The following is a 19086-nucleotide window of genomic DNA, read 5'->3' as shown; positions in this document are numbered from 1 at the left end:
AGAGTTAAGAACATGAGACTTCAAATGAGCCAACACAAGAAGAAACAGACACACACACACACACCCCCACATATAAAGACTGAGTGGAGTTTCCCACATTCTACAAATTATGTAAAACAAAACACCGGCATGTCATCTGAGTAACGAGTTTGAGTTCTGGTTGATCGCACAGTGCGAAATACTGTAACTAACAATGGGACAGGCCCCCTGTAACACAGAGGTGGAACAGATTCTCTGTGTCACTTCCTATTCTTTTGCGTCATGTGGCTGTAGGCCTCGACTACTTCCTCTTTTTGCTGCACATCAATACCGACACCACTATTTACTTTCCACCACATGCTTAGGCAAGACCTTGTAGACAGGAGCTCCGTTTAAGTTTTTATGAAGATTTGAAAACCTGACCAGACATGGAAGGAGATCTTCTGTCTTTGTCATCTTCCTCGTTGTTATCCACCTCATCAGTGACGGCCCAGGAAGAAACTACACCTAAGAGCGACAGCAGCCAACATGAACACAATCCGACTGAAGAGTTATGGTATGTGTGAGCCATTTTCTACGCATATTGGGTAGACTCGAAAACAGGAACACGTATAGCAACGGATGTAAATTCTATTTTACAACTTCTATTGTAGTCGAACGTCGTTGATGTTGTTTTCACCCCCTGTTTGTTTTACCTTTCCCTGAATAGAAAGTTTGAGACTCACTGAGCATTTAGGATATAATTCGATTTTACTTCTAATATTCTTCTATGGTCACGGGTTATAATCTTTGATATTCAAGAAAGTGTTTTTTTTTATTTTTGTTCTTGTTTGTTTTGTTTTTAGATAAATTTACGTTGGTAGAGGTGATCGGAGAGTTTAGTGGAGGCTCAGTGAGAGGAGGAATAAAGAGTGACTGCGGAGTTTCCCATGAGGTCACGCAGATGAACGCTTCAGTTTGTTGTTTCACAAGACTCACTCGATCATGTTATTGTGTTTAAAGAAATAAAGAAATAAAGGCCAACAAAATGCTCCCCGTTATATGTTTATCAAGCAAACTGAAATAACTATAGTATTTCACTGTGGTGTCTTCATGTAAATGACTAATAGCCACGGCGCTTTATGTGGGCACTCTAGGTAAATACCGTGACCACGTACTTAGTCAGAAGATTAGTCTGTCTTAAAGTAACTATGACTGAATAGTGAAACTCTGCTACTGTGGTAGGGGATTCGTCTGTGGCCATCTGTGTAACTGGCTGCCCGCAGAGACATATCCAGAGTGATATTTGTCGGGGTTGCCACCAGTGAGAATAAAAGGTTTTTATCTCCTTGCTTATCATACGCCGTGAAAGTGAATTACCAGCAGCTGCGCCTTCATGTCCTTCTCAGACGGCACACAGCTGAAAACTTTGTGAAACGGGGTCACAGAGATCAGCTTTCGGAAAAGCCGAAAGAGAAAATTCTCCCGGACGGAGGGAGACACGGAGCACGGCGTGACTCCTGTGGGATGCGCACAGACATTGGTTATCGAGTTGTGCCATGCTGCTCACTAAAATTAGGCTCTGTTTTATTTAATTCTGTTCCATTTCAGCTTCTGTCCCCGTCCAACACTCCCCGTGCTACAGAGCTGGCAGTTCACCGTGGCGGATTCATCTGTTACTGGCCATAAACACAACCTTCACTGAAGTTTAAATTTATTTAAATACACATTAACATGGATCCAACATATTTTAGTGAAAGGAGAATGATATAATAATGTATATTTATAAATAGCACTGAGCTGAGTTTAATTTAGAACACGGGGGTGGGAGGAAGTGTAGACTTAGACAAATATTCTGATTCTGGGTGCAAACCTTTACCTTTCCTATAACGGACATATTTGCTTATCAGATCAGGTCACACGGTTTCACATGAAATACATTGTGTCTTTTGAAAAAAGTGCAGTGATTTGAGGACACAAGCTTGCTCGAGGATAGCGTGTCTTCTGAAAATGTCACCTTTCAGGGGAACAGCACAGAAACTGCCTTTGCCCTGAGCTTTGTCAGCAGCATACAGAGTACTTCACGTTTGTCCAGAGGTTTTGGGAGACTCTCACAAAAACGGCAGCCTCTCAACGCTCTCGAATACTATAGATTGCAGGAAACGGTTATCCTGTCTAAAAGTGGCAACCCCCACCAAACAAAAACCTCAGGCTGTTTGTCTAAGCTTGGTAACACAGGAAATATGTCAAAAAATGGCATTAGACTGGTCAAGGCTCATGTGTTGATGGGTAGGAATGAACACAAAACTCCAGAGTTTTTATTGATTTGTTGTTTATTTATGCTAACCTGAGCTAACCTGCCACGGCTAGCTTTAGCTTCAGATAGGAGAGTGCATCGAATGTTTTATCTCACTCTCGACAAGAAACAAATAAGCACCTTATCCAAAATGTCAAACTATTCTTATAATCTTTAGAGGACAAAGGATTTCTGATATTATTGTTTTGTTTTCAAAACAGCCTAAACTCTCAGCACATTTTATCATGGAAAAGTGTGATTTTTGGACAGATTTTTGCATCATAAATGTGCATGAAATCTTCCCAGTAATACCACCTTGGTATAAAGTAGCCTCTGCCCTTATTTTTCTTACAACGCGGTCTTTGATATTGTGTTACGAAAGGTATTCACATTGCGGGACGTAGTAGGTGAGCTGATGAAGGAATGTGTTTGCAGAGGAGTGAAACCTTAAGCGGCCTGACAGGTGATCGCGGATTGTGGTTCGCTGTAGCGCTTAGATGTGTGAGGTTACAATAGGCCAACAGTGTGTTTGTGTGAGGAAGCCCTGGGGCCACATGCAGAGATGCGTGCTCCTCCACGAGAAAATTCCCCTGGGGGCTTCTCTCTGTTGCCTCCCTGTCAGCAATTTCTCGTAGCCCAGACCTTACACCGGAGTTAGTAGGGAGGAAGCTCGTCTGACTAATTAATCCATACATATTTCTTTTGCCTTTCGCCAAGAGATTCAGCAGAAATCAACATTTTCCAGGGATCATCACCCACATTGTTTCTGCAGGCTATCAGGACTTAAGTACATCTGATAGTAAACAGAAAGTGTGATTGGCTACGAGCCGATGCAGAGAAATGCATCACCGTGTGTGTGTGTCTGGGCTTCTTGACTGCCTAATGTGAGCGTACGTGTGCGAGTGTGTGTGTGCACGCGCACGCGTGGGCGTGCATAATAGCTTCCATTCGATTCTCAGTAAGTGCACTCTGTGCGAGTGGGTGTTCAAAAGTACCCCGACGTTCTTGTGTGCATACATGTGTTTGCTTATTAATGGAAATCCTCCTCTGGTGTTCTTCGTCGCATATTTATTTTTGGCACAATGTCCTCTTTGTGTGTGTGCATGCATAAATTGTGCCCTGGCGTGTGTGTGCAGGAGGCCAGAGGAGGTGAGCCCCATGGGTGACAGGCTGCTGTCCACGGAGGAGCAGGTCACTCTGATCACTGAGAGTTTGACGGTCACCTCCACTGACCAGGAGAAACTGCTGCTGCTCAACAAGAACACGGAGCTCCGCAGAGTCAACAAAGAGGTACAGCCTCGCTTAAGCCCGTGCCGACTCTCTACAAGTACACATTTTATTGCTGATGTTGGAAATTAGATTTAGTTCTGTCTGAAAACCAGATAGATAGATAGATAGATAGATAGATAGATAGATAGATAGATAGATAGATTACTGCTGCACTGGATGCCTGGTTATTGTACGATGGCGGTGGTGATGACGATGATGATTGCGTGTCACAGTTGATGAGGCTGAACGAGGATTGGGACCAGGTGTACCGCAGCGCCACACAGAGTCTCCAGCAAAGACTGGAGTCTTTAGAGCTGGAGAACAACGCCATTAAACAGTTAAACAGTAGACTGCTCCTCAAAGTGGAACACCAACAGGTAAACACGCAGCGATATTTCACCACAAGTTTATCGCACTGGTGTGTGCGCCGGAAGTTACAGGTGGTTTAAGTGTGTATTTTTGGCATTGCAGAGTGCAAAGGAGTACTATGAGCAAGCTTTGATGCATGAGCTAAAGAAGAATCAGGAGCTGCAGGAATACATCAGGCTGATGGAGAGCAGGATGCACCATCCAGAGAGAGACCTCCAAGCTGACAAACAGGTACTCCTCCTGCCAGCGCGGCTGTGCAGTGGATCATTTTGTACATTTTCTTTTCGTTAAAAATGTCGCCTCTGCGACGAGACTGCCTCTCATGACTTGTTCTTATGCTTTCACTAAAGGGGAGCTTCAGTGTTGGGGTATTCAGCCCTGGTTCAGCCCCCCCCAGCCATCCTGCCGTGGGTCCCGACCTGTCACGCAGCCGCGTCTCTGCATACAACACCTCATCATCATCATCATCATCTTCATTTTTCGCAGCTTCTCCCAGCTCAGAGGCAGGGTGGCAGGGGAAAAGCCGGAGCAGCAGTAACACTCTGGGAGACTCCCAGCAGGACGTCCAGGAATTAAAGGAGCAGCTGGATGCCCTGAGATGTCAGGTGAGCTGGTCTCTTCAGCACAGCATCAAAAAAAAAAAAAAAAAAAAAAAAAAAATGTTTCCTTGTCCAACGTGATAAGAACAGAACTGATGTGAACTCACTGTTGCCAGGGAAAAAAAATCCTTAAAGCTTAGACGCGGCAATGAGACGGTGAACTGCGCCACCAAGTGGTGGCTCTTTGCTGCTGAAAAATTCATAATACTATTTACAAGATATGGCTTCGGTACGGTATTGGCTCACTGCCATATTGGTGTGTTGTGTCGGCAGACCGAGATTTATGAGGCGGAGTTTCAGACCGAGCACAACGACCACAAGCACACGCTGCAGGAGAACCGCAGGCTGAGGAAGAAGAGGGAGGAGATGCGTCAACAGGTGGCACTACTTCAAGAACAGGTAGTGTTTTAATTGTCTGTGCACGTGAACGCACACACAGAAGCGCGCGCACAGTTTCACACTTGAGTTTGATCACCCGAACCCAGCAAAATGTGCACGTGCAACAGAAGGTGGAGATCAATTGAATGCTTGATTGTTTTGTCAAACCAGAAACTTTACGTGGTTAAGACAGTAGATGTATGGAACTAATCATCTAAGCCAAATGTAAATTTAATCAGAGATATTTTCACTGCTACAAATCTCTCAAATGATGTTGGCAAATTTAGGGGTTTGAATCCAATGAATGAGTTTTCAGCCGGAAACTCATTTGTCTGATTTCTACCGTGTCTTGTTTTGACAGCTCAAGGTTTATGAGGACGACTTCAGGAGAGAGCGGTCCGACAAGCAGATGCTGCAGCGTCTGCTGTTGCAGAAATCTCCCCAGAACAAGGACCCCGTGCTCATCCACCGCTGCAATAACGAGCATCGCCTGCTAGGGGGAGACAAGAGGACACAGAGTGGAGAGAAGAGAAAACAGCACCACCCACTCTGCCCCAAGCACCCGAGCAGAGACAAAGAGTCAGACTGAGATTCAGAGGGAGAGAAACCCAACATCAAACCCAATGACAAGAAAAGAAAGAATAACATAAGAAATTTCAGTATTTATCCCACAGTGGGACCAGCAAGAAAAGCAGAGGAAATCTAACTCTATTTTTAGTTTGCCAACATTAGCACATACATATTTTTTAATATATCTAATATATCTCTTTTCTAATATATTTTTGTGGTTAAATGCCAAAACATTTTTTTATTATATAATTATTTCTCATTTATGTTGTATTTTGACTTGTTCCCAAACTACCACACAGTATAATAAATTAAATGTCTACTAATAAAAGTAGTTACTGTATATACATTTATTACACTGATCAAATGTGACATCAGGCAGTCAGATGAGGGAGAAGTGAGGTCATTCTAAAGGTGTGAGGTCATGTAGCAGCGATATTGCTCCATGTTTGCTGTTGCTCTGAAGAAATCTGAAAGGTTTACCGCAACCGTTGTTTCCTTGACACTGTTCCTTATCTGAATTGAAACTAATGTCGCATATTTCACAGCAGGGGCGACCACCAAGTGGTCAGGAGTTTCCCTCTCTGTAAATGATTTGCTGACACTTAACAAATCACAAAAGAATCCTTTGACTCTGTTTGTGTTAACGACTTATGGAGAGTAGCGAGAACTGATTTAGTTTCCCCTCACAAAGATCAATGGATGAGCTACAACACAATGAACAATGTTTCGGTTTTAAAACGTTTTAAAACATTTTATGAGTATGACACAGAACATTGTGCAATATCTGAACAATTTTCAGTAGAGCTTAGAGGGAAATTAGGACGGTGAACCATGAATCCAATAGATAGTCTTGAATCAGTCAAAATGACTGTGTTTTCACATTCATTTAAATCTTCATTAAACTCAACAACATGTTCCTATCAAAGCAACATTTCATTAAAGCAGTTGAATATGATGCAATAAATGTATTTTTAATAAATTAATTTCATAAGCATAAGAATACACATGTTCCCTCATTTCAAAGTATGTTCATAAAACAGTCCACTTCAATCTTTATATGACACAACAAAATGTACCCATCAAATCAACAGTTCATTACAGCAGTTCAATATGATGCAATAAATGGATTAATAAGCAAATAATACACATGTTCCTTCATTTCAAAGTATGTATAACATCGATTGTTCCTGCAAGACTCCAGTCAGCATTCATGTGCTCTTGCTGGAGAAGTGATTGAACTGGTCCGTTCCACAAACCAACATTGCTGCATGGAATTTCCTGGGGCGATCAGGATCCTGAAAACATTCAAAAACCGAGTTCAGTATATTTTACCTGTGATGCACTGACATTATAACCCACAGAGATGTGTTTGCCTCACCTCACTGGGGTACGCACAGGTGGGAACGTATCGGATCACAAACCCACAGCGCCTCTTCTGGGAGGTGTTTGGGTCACTTGCATGGACGAGGAGTCCATCATGAACCTACATTCAAACAGTTTCGTACGTTTTTAAACCCTGTATCGACTTCTGACCTGCTCATACAAATATACCTTTAACCTAGAAGTAGACTCACAGACATCTGTCCAGCTAACAGAGGGCAAAGCACAGCTTGATCTGCCTGCACCAGCTCCTCTGGGATCTCCTGGTTGACTGACAGCATGTTTCCAGGGCGGCTGGCGAGGCGATGGGGCAACATGCCAGAGCAGTGGCTTCCTACAGACACAGAGTTCAACTGTGTTTACTTCATAAAGTACACTTAATAAATGCATTGAGCTCAAGTAACTATAATTATTTGGAGCTGAGGCTGCAGCAGAACTGTAGTCTGGGGCTTCATTTAGGTACCTGGGATGACCTGAAGGGCTCCGTTTTCTTTTTGGGAGTCATCTAAAGCCAGCCACACAGAGAGAACAGGGCCTCCATCAATCCCCCAGTACCTGAACACAGAAAGTACATTTAGACAAAATAAAGAGAAAAAAAACAACACAGCTACCTTCACACAGAGTTACACTAACCTCATGTCCTGATGCCACGCTACGTATGGAAGTCCACCGTCTCCAACATTCACCTCCGCTTTGGTTTGGTTCTCTTCCTTCCCCTGGATGTCGGCTGCTTTGAGCGCTGGGTATTTACAGATGAAGCGGGAGTCCAGCAGGATCACGTCAGGGCCCAGGACAGCTGTGACTACTTGCAGGAGGCGGGGGTGTTTGGCCAGACCCATCACCCACGGATATTGGAGGTGAACATTGTGGAGGCTGTACTGAGTGTACTCTTCACCTGGAGATACAAGCAAATACATAACACACCAGTTCTCTGACTAATAGTGCAACATTCAAGACACAGCAAAGTTTTTTTTTACTGTACGGTTATTCTAAGGAGGAACCAAGTAAAAGATGGACTCTGTTTTAGGACAGGCTTTAAATAAATGTGCAGATAAAAAATCTAAACTATTTATCCCCGTCCTTTTATTTCTTTTCTCTCATCATCCCCAGGCTCATCTGCGCTACTTACCTAATTCCTTCTCCAACAGAGAAAAGGCCTCTCTGGCCTCCCTCAGCTCCGTCTCATTCAGTATAGGCAGCGCTGAGAGGAAGCCCTGCTGGTTGTAGCTCTCCTGTAGTTCGGCTGCAGATGTAGTCATCTCTGTCAGTCTGGGTCTCTGCTGATTCACTGAGGCTCTCCGCTTCTAGACAGAATAAGAGACCGATTATGGTGGAGATTAAGGAGTAGAAAGTAGAAAGGACACATAAAGCAGAGTTTAAAATATGTTGCAGCTCAGCGCGACATGGTGGTATTTATATAAATGAAACCCTGCCTACTGGGCCTGATGGGAAAGACGCGTTGTTACGCCTTGTTCCTCCTGTCCATCAAGATCAGTATGATTTTAGGAAACACCTGATTACTTATATGAATCACTATTTTCCATGTTAAGAGTTTTAATATTTTCTAATAAAATAGGCGTGAAATGAATAAATTATACTGACAGTAAAAAAAAAAGAATTATAAATTAAATGTAAAAAATATACCTTGACTTAATAACCCAATAAATCCTAATACAAGTTATCATGTGATGTAAAAAAAAAACCCAATGACTTCATGACACTGGCTCCTTTTGTTTTGTTAGACAATCCAGGTGTGTTTGGTCGTTTGAATGAGTTTTCTTTGTAAGGAAACACAACACCTTTTCTTTTCAGAAGGCCTTTGTCAGATTGATGGACAGTTGTTTCTATGTATAGGTCTGATGTCACACTTTACCACCAGGAAAGAAAAACTATTCTCGGTGCTGACGTTTGTTTCGAAATTGCTCCAGATGATCCAATAGATTCTTAGTTCAAAGCATCTTATTATCCTGTCAGGCAAACCTTCCCAGAAATCACCTCGTACTTTCATTTCTTTAGAAGAAGGAGCGATGACTGATCACAGGACAATGACTTATTATATGGTGTGTGTGATAAGAGGGAGAGGAGGAGGTCAATGACTGTCTCCTTTTATACTAATGGATAAAATCTGTTATTAGAGGTTGCCTTCTAGTATATATATTTTTAAATTTTCATGTTGGCTTTCTTTCAGCTATTTGTATAAAGTAATCTCATTACGGACACTAGTTTGAAATTTTATGGATTAAAGATGAAAATATGATATATACAAGAATATTTTTAATTATGAGTTTAAATGTATTATAAAGAGATTATTATTATATATTATATATTAAAAATAAAATAAATAAAATAAAAATGTATTAATTTGTTTCAGAAATGAAATGCTTTTTATAATGATGCTCCTTCCCTCTATGTGTGATTGTTAATCAGTTTTATTAAATGTCAAACCAGAATTTCCACATGTATTTTTTACATTTTTTCATTGTGCAATTATTTTTCATTTATGTTGTACATTAAATTTTGTGAAAGACTTTTTCCCCCTCCAAACTACCACACAGTAAACCATAATAAATGATACATCTACTGATAAAAACAGTGACAGCAGTGATTTATTGCCTATTGTTTGCTGTTACTCTGAAGGAATCTGAAAGGTTTCCCACAACTGCTGTTTCCTTGTCACTGTTCCTTTACTGTCACTGCTTATATTTCTCAATATATATTGTTCTTGGAATTCTGTTGAATACTTTATTCTCTACCTCCATGTATTACACATATTTTCATTCTGAGGTAATGTTATGTTATGAAGAGAACACTTCCTTCATAACACAACATTACCTCAACTTTTACTGCTACTGCTGGTTCCAGGTCACTGATTCTCATCAATTACCAGGCAGCCGTAAATAATTTGCTCAGGCTGAATAGATAACAGAAGAATCCTTTATTTGTATTGTGTCTCAGCTCGAGTAGCTGGTAGATACCTAATTTTCTGTCACACAGATTGGTGAGTGATTTCCAAAGACTTGCCACACCTGACTTATATCATAAATAAGTTTATGTATTTGTTTAGTTAGTCACTGAGGTAATGGCTGGTATGCACGGACATCCATGAACTACGTGGCATAACATGTGAAAAAAAAGGTCTGACAGAAGCCCCCTGAAAAGAAAAGGTTTTATGTTTCCTGACAATAAAACCTCCATGAGGTGACCAAACGCCCCAAGATTGCACAACAATAGGAGCCTGTTTCATGAAGTCATGGGCTTTATCTTTCTTTTCATTTCCTCCGAGAGAGAAATATATGGACAGATTTTAAGATACTGACGTAGGAGGAGTTTCCACAAGGTGCAGTATATAGAGTCTCCCTCACAAGAGCTGCTCATCCAGACTAACCGAGAATAACTGCAGACAGGTATGGAGACACAGATTTTATATCAACAAATACACTGACATTAGGATTTATTAGTTAGCTCTCTATATTAATGTTGCTTTCCCACTTTTTTTCTTTTTTTTAAAAAAAAATAGGCTTTAAGATAATTATTTTAAAAAATGACTCTTAATGTGGAAAATAAAGGTGGTTCATGCAGGTAATCCAGTGTGTCCTAAAATTATACTGGTCTTGAACGTCAGGGAGAACAAGGTGTTATTCAGTTAGACACAACGCGTCTTTCCCATCAGGCCCAGTGGGCAGGGTTTCATTTATATAAATACCACCATGTCGCGCTGAGCTGCAACATATTTAAACTCTGCTTTATGTGTCCTTTCTACTTTCTACTCCTTAATTACCACCATCAGTCTCTTATTCTGTTTGGAAGCGGTGAGCCTCAGTGAATCAGCAGAGACCCAGACTGACAGAGATGACTACATCTGCAGCCGAACTACAGGAGAGCTACAACCAGCAGGGCTTCCTCTCAGCGCTGCCTATACTGAATGAGACGGAGCTGAGGGAGGCCAGAGAGGCCTTTTCTCTGTTGGAGAAGGAATTTGGTAAGTAGCGCAGATGAGCCTGGGGATGATGAGAGAAAGGAAATAAAAGGACGGGGATAAATAGTTTAGATTTTTTTATCTGCACATTTATTTAATGCCTGTCCTAAAACAGAGTCTGTCTTTTACTTGGTTCCTCCTTAGAATAACCGTACAGTAAAAAAACTTTGCTGTGGCTTGATTGTTGCACTATTAGTCAGAGATTGGTGTGTTATGTATTTGCTTGTATCTCCAGGTGAAGAGTACACTCAGTACAGCCTCCACAATGTTCACCTCCAGTATCCGTGGGTGATGGGTCTGGCCAAACACCCCCGCCTCCTGCAAGTGGTCACAGCTGTCCTGGGCCCTGACGTCATCCTGCTGGACTCCCGCTTCATCTGTAAATACCCAGCGCTCAAAGCAGCCGACATCCAGGGGAAGGAAGAGAACCAAACCAAAGCGGAGGTGAATGTTGGAGACGGTGGACTTCCATACGTAGCGTGGCATCAGGACATGAGGTTAGTGTAACTCTGTGTGAATGTAGCTGTGTTGTTTTTTTTCTCTTTATTTTGTCTAAATGTACTTTCTGTGTTCAGGTACTGGGGGATTGATGGAGGCCCTGTTCTCTCTGTGTGGCTGGCTTTAGATGACTCCCAAAAAGAAAACGGAGCCCTTCAGGTCATCCCAGGTACCTAAATGAAGCCCCAGACTACAGTTCTGCTGCAGCCTCAGCTCCAAATAATTATAGTTACTTGAGCTCAATGCATTTATTAAGTGTACTTTATGAAGTAAACACAGTTGAACTCTGTGTCTGTAGGAAGCCACTGCTCTGGCATGTTGCCCCATCGCCTCGCCAGCCGCCCTGGAAACATGCTGTCAGTCAACCAGGAGATCCCAGAGGAGCTGGTGCAGGCAGATCAAGCTGTGCTTTGCCCTCTGTTAGCTGGACAGATGTCTGTGAGTCTACTTCTAGGTTAAAGGTATATTTGTATGAACAGGTCAGAAGTCGATACAGGGTTTAATAACGTACGAAACTGTTTGAATGTAGGTTCATGATGGACTCCTCGTCCATGCAAGTGACCCAAACACCTCCCAGAAGAGGCGCTGTGGGTTTGTGATCCGATACGTTCCCACCTGTGCGTACCCCACTGAGGTGAGGCAAACACATCTCTGTGGGTTATAATGTCAGTGCATCACACTAGAATTAAACTGAGCTTGTTTGCTTCTTCTTTTTTTGAATGTTTTCAGGATCCTGATCGCCCCAGGAAATTCCGTGCAGCAATGTTGGTTTGTGGAACGGACCAGTTCAATCACTTCTCCAGCAAGAGCAATGAATGCTGACTGGAGTCTTGCAGGAACAATCGATGTTATACAAACTTTGAAATGAAGGAACATGGGTATTATTTGCTTATTAATCCATTTATTGCATCATATTGAACTGCTTAAATGAACTGTTGATTTGATGGGAACATTTTGTTGTGTCATATAAAGATTGAAGTGGACTGTTTTATGAAACTTTAAATAAATGTGAAAATACAAAATCGTTTGACTGATTCAATACTTTTTCTTGGTCTATTAGATTCAACTAGATTAGGTTCAATAACTATTTGTTAACGTTTTTTGTTACCCAATGAATACCTTGACTTCAGGCCTTTACTATTGCAGATTCATCTCACTCAGAAAAACTGGTTAAATGTAGTATACAGTGTACTCTGTGAACCTGACACTGAAACATTCATAATTCATCCTTGAAAGAAAGGATTTTGTTTAAATCACTGACCAGGATGTTCCCCCCTCATTTGAGAAATTATGGCCATATATTTATAAAGGAGAGTAGATACTGCGTGGTTACAGAATAACTTTGAATATGGAATGTATCGTACACAGGGTCTTCTAATCATATTAAACAGATTATCTTTTCTTTGTAATAAAACAATCCATCTCTTCCAGGTTAAACCCAAACAACATCTGTGTATGTCAGAACAACACCACACTTGATTTTAAGTTAAGAGTCCGTATTGACTGCCCTTCTAGTTTGTGTCAAAGAAAACAATAAATGCATATTTGCAATATGCAGAGTAGAATTTATTGACAATCAATACATTTACAAATTAACTCTCAAATAAAAGTGAGAGAACAACATTGTGTTGAATATAGTTTCTTTAACAGAAGATCAGAACTCAAAATACACAGATGGAACTTTTATTCAGTATCAGAATTACTCTATTGATCGTGAGGGGAAATTACTTTTTGTTAAAGCAGCTCCTACTCAAAGTGTACCAGTGATTAGGCCAGTTTCAGAGTCTCTGTAACCATGGCACCTGCTCCATCAAACACTTTATGAAAGGCACATGAAGGCACAGGTGGGGACCAGCTTGTTTTTGACATCAACGTGAGCTTCACCCACTTCTTTGTTCACATGCTTGCAGCCCATCTCCTTCATGACACCTGCTGTGTCATGAAGGACGGAAAGACGGAAAGAAAAGCAAGTTTCAGCTTTTGATCTATTTGAATTTTTTTCCTTAGCCTTCAGTCACGTCTGAAGATGGTCATTTATTTCACTCACTGATCACACTCTTTGTCCTGCCCCACGGTGACCTCACAGCCGGGCAGGATTTTGGCAGCCAGGACGGGGGAGATGCAGCACATGCCCAGAGGCTTTCCAGCTTTGTGGAAATCCTTGATGACCTTCTCCAGCTGTGGCTGGACGGTGCAGTCCTTATTCTTCACGACCCAGTCACTCAGGTTCTTGGCCACACCGAAGGCCCCTGAATGAGCATCACAGCATTCATTTAGAACGTCGCAGAAAAGAAGAGGCCCACCCAGACTTTATTAAGCGTGGTTATTTATGGTAGACTTACCTGGGATGATGACAGCATCAAAGGCTGACACATCCAGCTTGTCCAGATCAGCCACGTTACCCCTGGCGATGCGGGCGCTTTCCTGCAGGATGTTTCTCTTCTGCTCCATAGGTTTGAGCTCGCAGTGGTTCACAACATGCATCTGATCTGTGTTTGGAGCAAACATCTGCACCTGAAACCGAACAGCAGTTCAGCAATAAGTATCAGATTAGATTCAGTTTCAAGGGATCTGTTTAGAGCTGCCATTAAATGGGATGCACTGTTTCCTTCTCCTTTTTGTGCTCTTACTTTTGCTCCACGGCCGAGTCCTCGTGGATCTATGTGCCATCATAAACTCCACAGCCTGACAGAATGACTGCAATGCGTTTTTTTTTTTTAACTACTAACAGTTTAAGGGCAGACTTGTTTCACATTCAATGTAGCTGTTCTCTCAGGAGAGCCGCTGCCAGGTGACCATGTTTACACAAGTAAACCCATACAGGTTTGAGCCTGCTGTGTGAAACTCCGCTCTAATTAAAAGTATTCTTTCATTTATAAGAGTCATTTAATAACACAACATTTCCCTCCAACGTTTATCTGTAGAGCTCAACTGGCACTTTCAAAAGTGTCTAAACTCAGCGTGTTTGATCTTAAAATTGCGCAAAATTGCTCGCATTTCGGCAGTGTGTGCTCTTTTACTTGTGTATTGGGGACTTTGTTCTGAACTAGGGCGCTCTACTCCTGTTGTAACAGTATTTCGTTGTTTTTTAACCGGGCAATGACATCAGAAAACGTCTTCTTCTGAGAGACAATGGGAACAGACGTGCTCACTTTGAGAGTGGTTGAACAGGATGCTTGAGTCGAGCTCTCCGGTGGAGGTGGAGGTGGAGATGGAGGTGTGTGACGGGCGTTTTCGCCGAGAAGCGGAAAACCTACAGCCCAGTCCTGCCCCCACAATCTCCTCCTCCCTCCTCTCGTCCAAAGTGTTGACTTCACGCACCTTAAAAAGTATCCGGAAATTTCCCAGTGAGCTGCAGTTTGACCTATCAGGTTTCACCTGTGTGGTGACGTCACAGCACCTTAAAAAGCCGAGTCTCGAGCCGCTCGGAAGCACCGCTGCGATGGCCCCGACACGATCTCTGTACGTTTCCGTCGGCATCCTGAGCATCTCTGGTGGTAAGGTGCACTTCTTTACCAGAGTTATTTTTTTGTTACCGTTTAAGCATGAGCTAGTGTTCACTTAATGTTATTTCTACGTGTTCCTATGAATTCTATTAAGTCAACAAAGTAGCATAAAAAGTGAAAATTTGCTGTTTTGATATCCAAAAGTGTTCTGTGTAAATTAAAAAATAAAATAAAAAAACATAAGAGTTGTCATCTCTCGTATCAAAAAGCAAGTCTGTGCCGACTAATAATTAAATTTCTCAAAAATAAACGGACACAGTTTCGTAGTTTGTAAAGGGCACGTTGATTTGTCTCTCATTTCATACCAAAGCTCAGATGATCCACGGAAAAATAAATAATTAGCTGAATAAGATCGTCAGGAAATGTAAACAGTGCACTGTCTCTTCTTTTTCTTCACTTAGTTTTTATATTATTACTATTATTGTTGTTATTATTATTGTTATTGTTGTTGTTGTTCTCTTGATACTTAATTATCTTGGTTTTAAAGAAGCTCATGTTATTTTGTTTTAAATGTATGTGATTACTAACCTGGACCAAGATATTAACTTTGATTTCAACTTGTAGGTTCCCTTCTGCTTTTGGTGAACAATTATGCCAGCTCTCCTGAAAATGACTTCATCCCTTATACTGCACTGGGGATTCTGCTCCTCATCGTTGCAACCCTTCTAGCGTACACAGGTCTGTGTTTATTTAGAAACTATTCCCATATTTGTGCCTCCAGATCTTAGTCTTCTCCCTGACCATGCCTTGTTTTTCTCCTAGGTGTCTATCACAGTCTGTCCTACACCCGGCTGTTCTCCACTTTGTGCCTGACGGTCTCTGCTCTGTGGTGTGGCTCTGGTCTGGTGTACATCCTGGTGGGACAGAATGTGTTGAACCCTGGGGAGCTCAGAGCCTCTCTGGTCCCTGGCCTAGCAGCATTTGCATTAGCCCTGTTCATCATAGCCGGTGCTGCAGTGGTAATGAAGAAGGCAGTTCTGTTTATTATATCTGTCGGTATTTCCTTTGCCTGTGCCCATCAAATCGCGGGTCTGTCAGTTGCAAATTTTGGTCAGTCTGCCACGGCTGCTTACTACTTCCTTGTCTGTCTGGTGTGTGTTTACTTTGGATTTGGACGTCTGCTGTCCATGATCACTCATGGTAAAGTGGAACCTCCAGGAACAGTCCTGAAGAAAAAGCAGGATCTGACAACAGAGCAGAAACAGGGGTCCAGTGATGTAGTATCAGTAGGTTTGGTGATGAACTTGTTATCAGCCTGTGTATTAGTCTGTCCTCTGTTAGGTGTGGTCCCTCAACTCTTTGTGGGCCATGTTCCTTGGCTGTGGACAGCTGGAGTCTTCCAGCTAGGCATATGTATCCTCTGCTATCGAGATATGGACACGCTAGCTGCCACTTTCTATGGTTTCACATCCCTGCTGAAATTTGCTGAGGGTTACACAGCTTTATTATCATTTTATGCCATTCAGCCTTACTCCCCTGTCCCCTTCCCCGTTGTGTTCTCTGTGCTTTTCTTCGTCCTTGCTCTGTTCAGCTGTCAGAAAAGCTTACTGGAGGGGTTCTACCAGTTATTTTTCACAGCTTATTGCATTGCCATTGCAGCCCAGCCTCGAGGCTTCTTCCAGGGAGGCACTCAGGGTGTGCAGGGAGCTATATTTGTAATTTCAGCAATCATGCTTTTAGTTACCACGTTCAACATGGTCTCCAGTACCATGATTCCCATAGGACAGGGCTATTTCAAGGCCTTATTCAGCAGGATGCAGAGCATTACCCTCAGAGCACGTGATCACACTCCCCACCTGGGCTACTCAAAGTATGCAGATGCAGAGGTGTTAGGCCATGCCTGCAACGTGTTGGCTGCTTTTGCTGTCACGGCCACAATTGCCGACAGAAATCCTCTGTACGTGTTGGTTCTGCCCTGGGTGGTGATGGCTGGTGGGGCCCTGCAGCTGTTGTGTGGTTCAGTAGCTTTCTCTCGGGGTAAAACCTTTGAGAGCACAGTGTTTTATCTGTACGGCGTGATGTGGATAGTGTGGGGGCTGACACGCTACGGCGGCCTGTACGGTGAAACCAGAGGCTTTCAACTGGCCGTCGGGATCATTGGCTTCATGCTGTTCAACGTTTTGGTGACTGTTGCAGCACTGTTTGTAAATGTGGCCTGGTTTGTCTACGCATTCACCTTCCAGCTCATACTCATCAGCTTCCTGCTGGATGCAGTAGGTGCACTGCCTTATGGTTATGACATAGGAGTCACCATCATCTTTGGCCTCGTCAGTTTTTATTGTTTCTTGGCGCACATTTTCAATGACACGTTCCAGTCCCCCCAGATCCCATTAGGAAAACCTGTAGTCAGGATGAGTGGGGTAGGGGGAGGGGCAGATGTCTGTCCACATTTACCTGCGCGCAAGGTCACATCAGTCCATCAGATTGCAGGTGAGATACAAAGCAGTGCATCCGATTTCTGAAATAAATACTTGTTTATGGACCTTATAAAACTTCTTTCCTGTCAAACAGAAATCATGAAGAATGGCGGTATATGTGGAATGCCTACTGACACCGTCTATGTGCTGGTGGCCGCTTGCAACCGGCCAGATGCAGTGGTTAAAGCTTACAAGTGAGTTTCATTTCTCACGCATTCATTTGTCTGTGTTCATTGCTTTCATATTCTGATATCTTTGTCACTGCTGTGTTTGGCTTCAGGGTGAAGAAACAAGCGCAGGACCGGCCCATGTCCATGTGGATCTCCTCCATCAAGCAGCTGGAGCCGGTGCGACACCTGCTGAGCCCTCTGCTCCTGGACTTCATGGAGGCTGCGTGGCCGTCGTCAATTAGCATGGTTATACCCAGAGGTGGGTGTAAGACTCTGTGTGTGCTTTCCTGAGTCTCATGCATGTTGAGGGTTTCATGAGCATCATGCTGTTTTTCGTGTCTCACACAGGACCATGGATGGACATCTTTGGTTTGGGAGATGCTGCCATACACATAGGGACTCCACAAAGCATTGCTATCAGAAATCCAGACTGTGCTGTAGCCACTCATCTCATCAGTCTGGTAAGGACCATGAATATTAATCATTTAATGTCTTAAATTTATTGAAGGTCAATCAGCAGACCCTTCCTCAATGCAACTGTTTTTTCAGGTGGGGCCCATTGCCGTAACCTCCGCCAATCCCACAGGAGAGGCAGACACAACTCACCATAACCAAGTCTTTGCCAAGCTAGGAGACAAGGTAATGACAATAATTAATAATATGATGACTTCATGTTTCTATGTTATCGGTGAACTGTATCTTCATTGGTTGGTTAGGTGGATGGAGTGTTATGTGATGGACCATCCCCAGAGAACATTGCATCCACTGTAGTTGACTGCACCAAGATTGAAACTGGACACATTGGCTTCTTCAGAGTGGGTCTCATTCCCAAGTCCAAGGTAACAGAAATATTCATCTGTTCATTCTTAGTACACAGTTGTAATTTGGTTTGTGCTCACACAAATTCCTGTTTGTTGCTTTCAAGGTTCTCGAAATCTTTGAGGAGGTCCAGAAGCGGCACAGACAGGGACAGACAAATCCTGCTTTTGTGCCAGATGTACATTCAGAAATGCAGTCAGAGGAGAGCAGTCCTGAAGAAGACAGCACATCAGAGTCAGGGAGAGGAAGTGAAAATTCAACACCATCCACTGTTTCTCCAGGACAAAGTCCAATCCTTAGAAATGGTTCATAGTGTCAATGTATCAATAATAATGAATTCTGAAGTACAATTATGTGTTTATCAAGAGTGTTTGTTCACTTGACTGGTTTGCAGAGTTGAATACATTGTGTATTATGTATAGCTAACACAGAAATTTTCATACACATAATGTATTTTTTTATATCTTTATATAAATTTACTGTATAAACATAAATAAAAATTGTATTGTTAATTTATATTACATAACATTGTGCACTTTTTATGTTTTAGGGCATTTTGTTGATATACACTTCTTGTATTGTCAAAGAAAATATGTAATGTTCAATTAAAATTGTCCAGCGGAGCATGCCATGTGCCCTGGATCAGCTGTTCTTTTGACATTCTTGTTCTTTATTGCATTGTGACAATTTCTTTTTAATTCTCCCGCAAACTGTCAATGTCTTTAAATACACATTAACATGAATCCAACACATATTAGTAAAGGGATAAATGGAGGCAGGGAATTTAAATAATATATATCTATATATATATATGTGTGTGTGTGTGTATGTATTATTTGAATAGCTTAATACTGAATGAAGAATGATACTAATAATGTATA

The 19086-nt window shown here is 42.2% G+C and overlaps 5 protein-coding genes across 5 annotated transcripts; 3 read left to right on the top strand and 2 right to left on the bottom strand.

The window, feature by feature from the left end:
- The first annotated feature begins 297 nt into the window (after nt 1-297).
- si:ch211-153b23.7 lies at nt 298-6581 on the top strand. The gene is made up of 7 exons (XM_047584404.1): nt 298-535; nt 3391-3544; nt 3757-3900; nt 3995-4123; nt 4243-4497; nt 4765-4890; nt 5231-6581. Exons 1-7 carry the CDS (start codon nt 408-410, stop codon nt 5456-5458), a joined length of 1164 nt encoding a protein of 387 aa, XP_047440360.1. The 5' UTR covers nt 298-407; the 3' UTR covers nt 5459-6581.
- On the bottom strand, nt 6390-8181 carry LOC125007672 (probable alpha-ketoglutarate-dependent hypophosphite dioxygenase). Its single transcript, XM_047584405.1, has 6 exons — nt 7949-8181; nt 7453-7714; nt 7283-7374; nt 7014-7153; nt 6818-6922; nt 6390-6734 (listed from the first exon to the last, which is right to left on the bottom strand). The coding sequence occupies exons 1-6, from the start codon at nt 8076-8078 to the stop codon at nt 6648-6650; spliced, it is 816 nt and encodes a 271-aa protein (XP_047440361.1). The 5' UTR covers nt 8079-8181; the 3' UTR covers nt 6390-6647.
- A 1984-nt stretch (nt 8182-10165) lies between these two features.
- Nucleotides 10166-12311, top strand: zgc:174917 (uncharacterized protein LOC565650 homolog). Its single transcript, XM_047585393.1, has 7 exons — nt 10166-10223; nt 10607-10798; nt 11031-11292; nt 11371-11462; nt 11592-11731; nt 11823-11927; nt 12023-12311. Exons 2-7 carry the CDS (start codon nt 10669-10671, stop codon nt 12113-12115), a joined length of 822 nt encoding a protein of 273 aa, XP_047441349.1. The 5' UTR covers nt 10166-10223; nt 10607-10668; the 3' UTR covers nt 12116-12311.
- A 735-nt stretch (nt 12312-13046) lies between these two features.
- LOC125008289 (glutamine amidotransferase-like class 1 domain-containing protein 3, mitochondrial) lies at nt 13047-13801 on the bottom strand. The gene is made up of 3 exons (XM_047585466.1): nt 13636-13801; nt 13338-13542; nt 13047-13242 (listed from the first exon to the last, which is right to left on the bottom strand). The coding sequence occupies exons 1-3, from the start codon at nt 13799-13801 to the stop codon at nt 13113-13115; spliced, it is 501 nt and encodes a 166-aa protein (XP_047441422.1). The 3' UTR covers nt 13047-13112.
- A 934-nt stretch (nt 13802-14735) lies between these two features.
- On the top strand, nt 14736-18863 carry LOC125008231. The gene is made up of 9 exons (XM_047585377.1): nt 14736-14790; nt 15364-15477; nt 15562-17229; nt 17311-17410; nt 17497-17645; nt 17735-17847; nt 17936-18025; nt 18103-18225; nt 18312-18863. The coding sequence occupies exons 1-9, from the start codon at nt 14736-14738 to the stop codon at nt 18516-18518; spliced, it is 2619 nt and encodes an 872-aa protein (XP_047441333.1). The 3' UTR covers nt 18519-18863.
- Nucleotides 18864-19086: the final 223 nt, after the last annotated feature.

This window comes from Mugil cephalus, chromosome 5, assembly GCF_022458985.1.
Source record: "Mugil cephalus isolate CIBA_MC_2020 chromosome 5, CIBA_Mcephalus_1.1, whole genome shotgun sequence".
Classification (NCBI taxonomy): Eukaryota; Metazoa; Chordata; class Actinopteri; order Mugiliformes; family Mugilidae; genus Mugil; species Mugil cephalus.
Note: the sequence above shows the minus strand (reverse complement) of the source record. Positions and strands in the feature narration are given on the sequence as shown.

What these genes read in the sequence shown, in the direction of transcription:
- si:ch211-153b23.7 (XM_047584404.1), top strand. Translation starts at nt 408, where the DNA reads ATGGAAGGAGATCTTCTGTCTTTGTCATCTTCCTCGTTGTTATCCACC. An exon ending in AATCCGACTGAAGAGTTATG is followed by an intron (nt 536 to 3,390) that starts GTATGTGTGAGC and finishes GTGTGTGTGCAG; the next exon opens with GAGGCCAGAGGAGGTGAGCC. An exon ending in TCCGCAGAGTCAACAAAGAG is followed by an intron (nt 3,545 to 3,756) that starts GTACAGCCTCGC and finishes TGCGTGTCACAG; the next exon opens with TTGATGAGGCTGAACGAGGA.
- LOC125007672 (XM_047584405.1), bottom strand. Translation starts at nt 8,078, where the DNA reads ATGACTACATCTGCAGCCGAACTACAGGAGAGCTACAACCAGCAGGGC. An exon ending in AGCCCTTCAGGTCATCCCAG is followed by an intron (nt 7,154 to 7,282) that starts GTACCTAAATGA and finishes CTGTGTCTGTAG; the next exon opens with GAAGCCACTGCTCTGGCATG. An exon ending in TGTTAGCTGGACAGATGTCT is followed by an intron (nt 6,923 to 7,013) that starts GTGAGTCTACTT and finishes GTTTGAATGTAG; the next exon opens with GTTCATGATGGACTCCTCGT.
- zgc:174917 (XM_047585393.1), top strand. Translation starts at nt 10,669, where the DNA reads ATGACTACATCTGCAGCCGAACTACAGGAGAGCTACAACCAGCAGGGC. An exon ending in GCGTGGCATCAGGACATGAG is followed by an intron (nt 11,293 to 11,370) that starts GTTAGTGTAACT and finishes TTCTGTGTTCAG; the next exon opens with GTACTGGGGGATTGATGGAG. An exon ending in AGCCCTTCAGGTCATCCCAG is followed by an intron (nt 11,463 to 11,591) that starts GTACCTAAATGA and finishes CTGTGTCTGTAG; the next exon opens with GAAGCCACTGCTCTGGCATG.
- LOC125008289 (XM_047585466.1), bottom strand. Translation starts at nt 13,801, where the DNA reads ATGTTTGCTCCAAACACAGATCAGATGCATGTTGTGAACCACTGCGAG. An exon ending in TGATGCTGTCATCATCCCAG is followed by an intron (nt 13,543 to 13,635) that starts GTAAGTCTACCA and finishes ATGCTCATTCAG; the next exon opens with GGGCCTTCGGTGTGGCCAAG. An exon ending in GACAAAGAGTGTGATCAGTG is followed by an intron (nt 13,243 to 13,337) that starts AGTGAAATAAAT and finishes TTTCCGTCTTTC; the next exon opens with CGTCCTTCATGACACAGCAG.
- LOC125008231 (XM_047585377.1), top strand. Translation starts at nt 14,736, where the DNA reads ATGGCCCCGACACGATCTCTGTACGTTTCCGTCGGCATCCTGAGCATC. An exon ending in CATCCTGAGCATCTCTGGTG is followed by an intron (nt 14,791 to 15,363) that starts GTAAGGTGCACT and finishes TTCAACTTGTAG; the next exon opens with GTTCCCTTCTGCTTTTGGTG. An exon ending in AACCCTTCTAGCGTACACAG is followed by an intron (nt 15,478 to 15,561) that starts GTCTGTGTTTAT and finishes TTTTTCTCCTAG; the next exon opens with GTGTCTATCACAGTCTGTCC.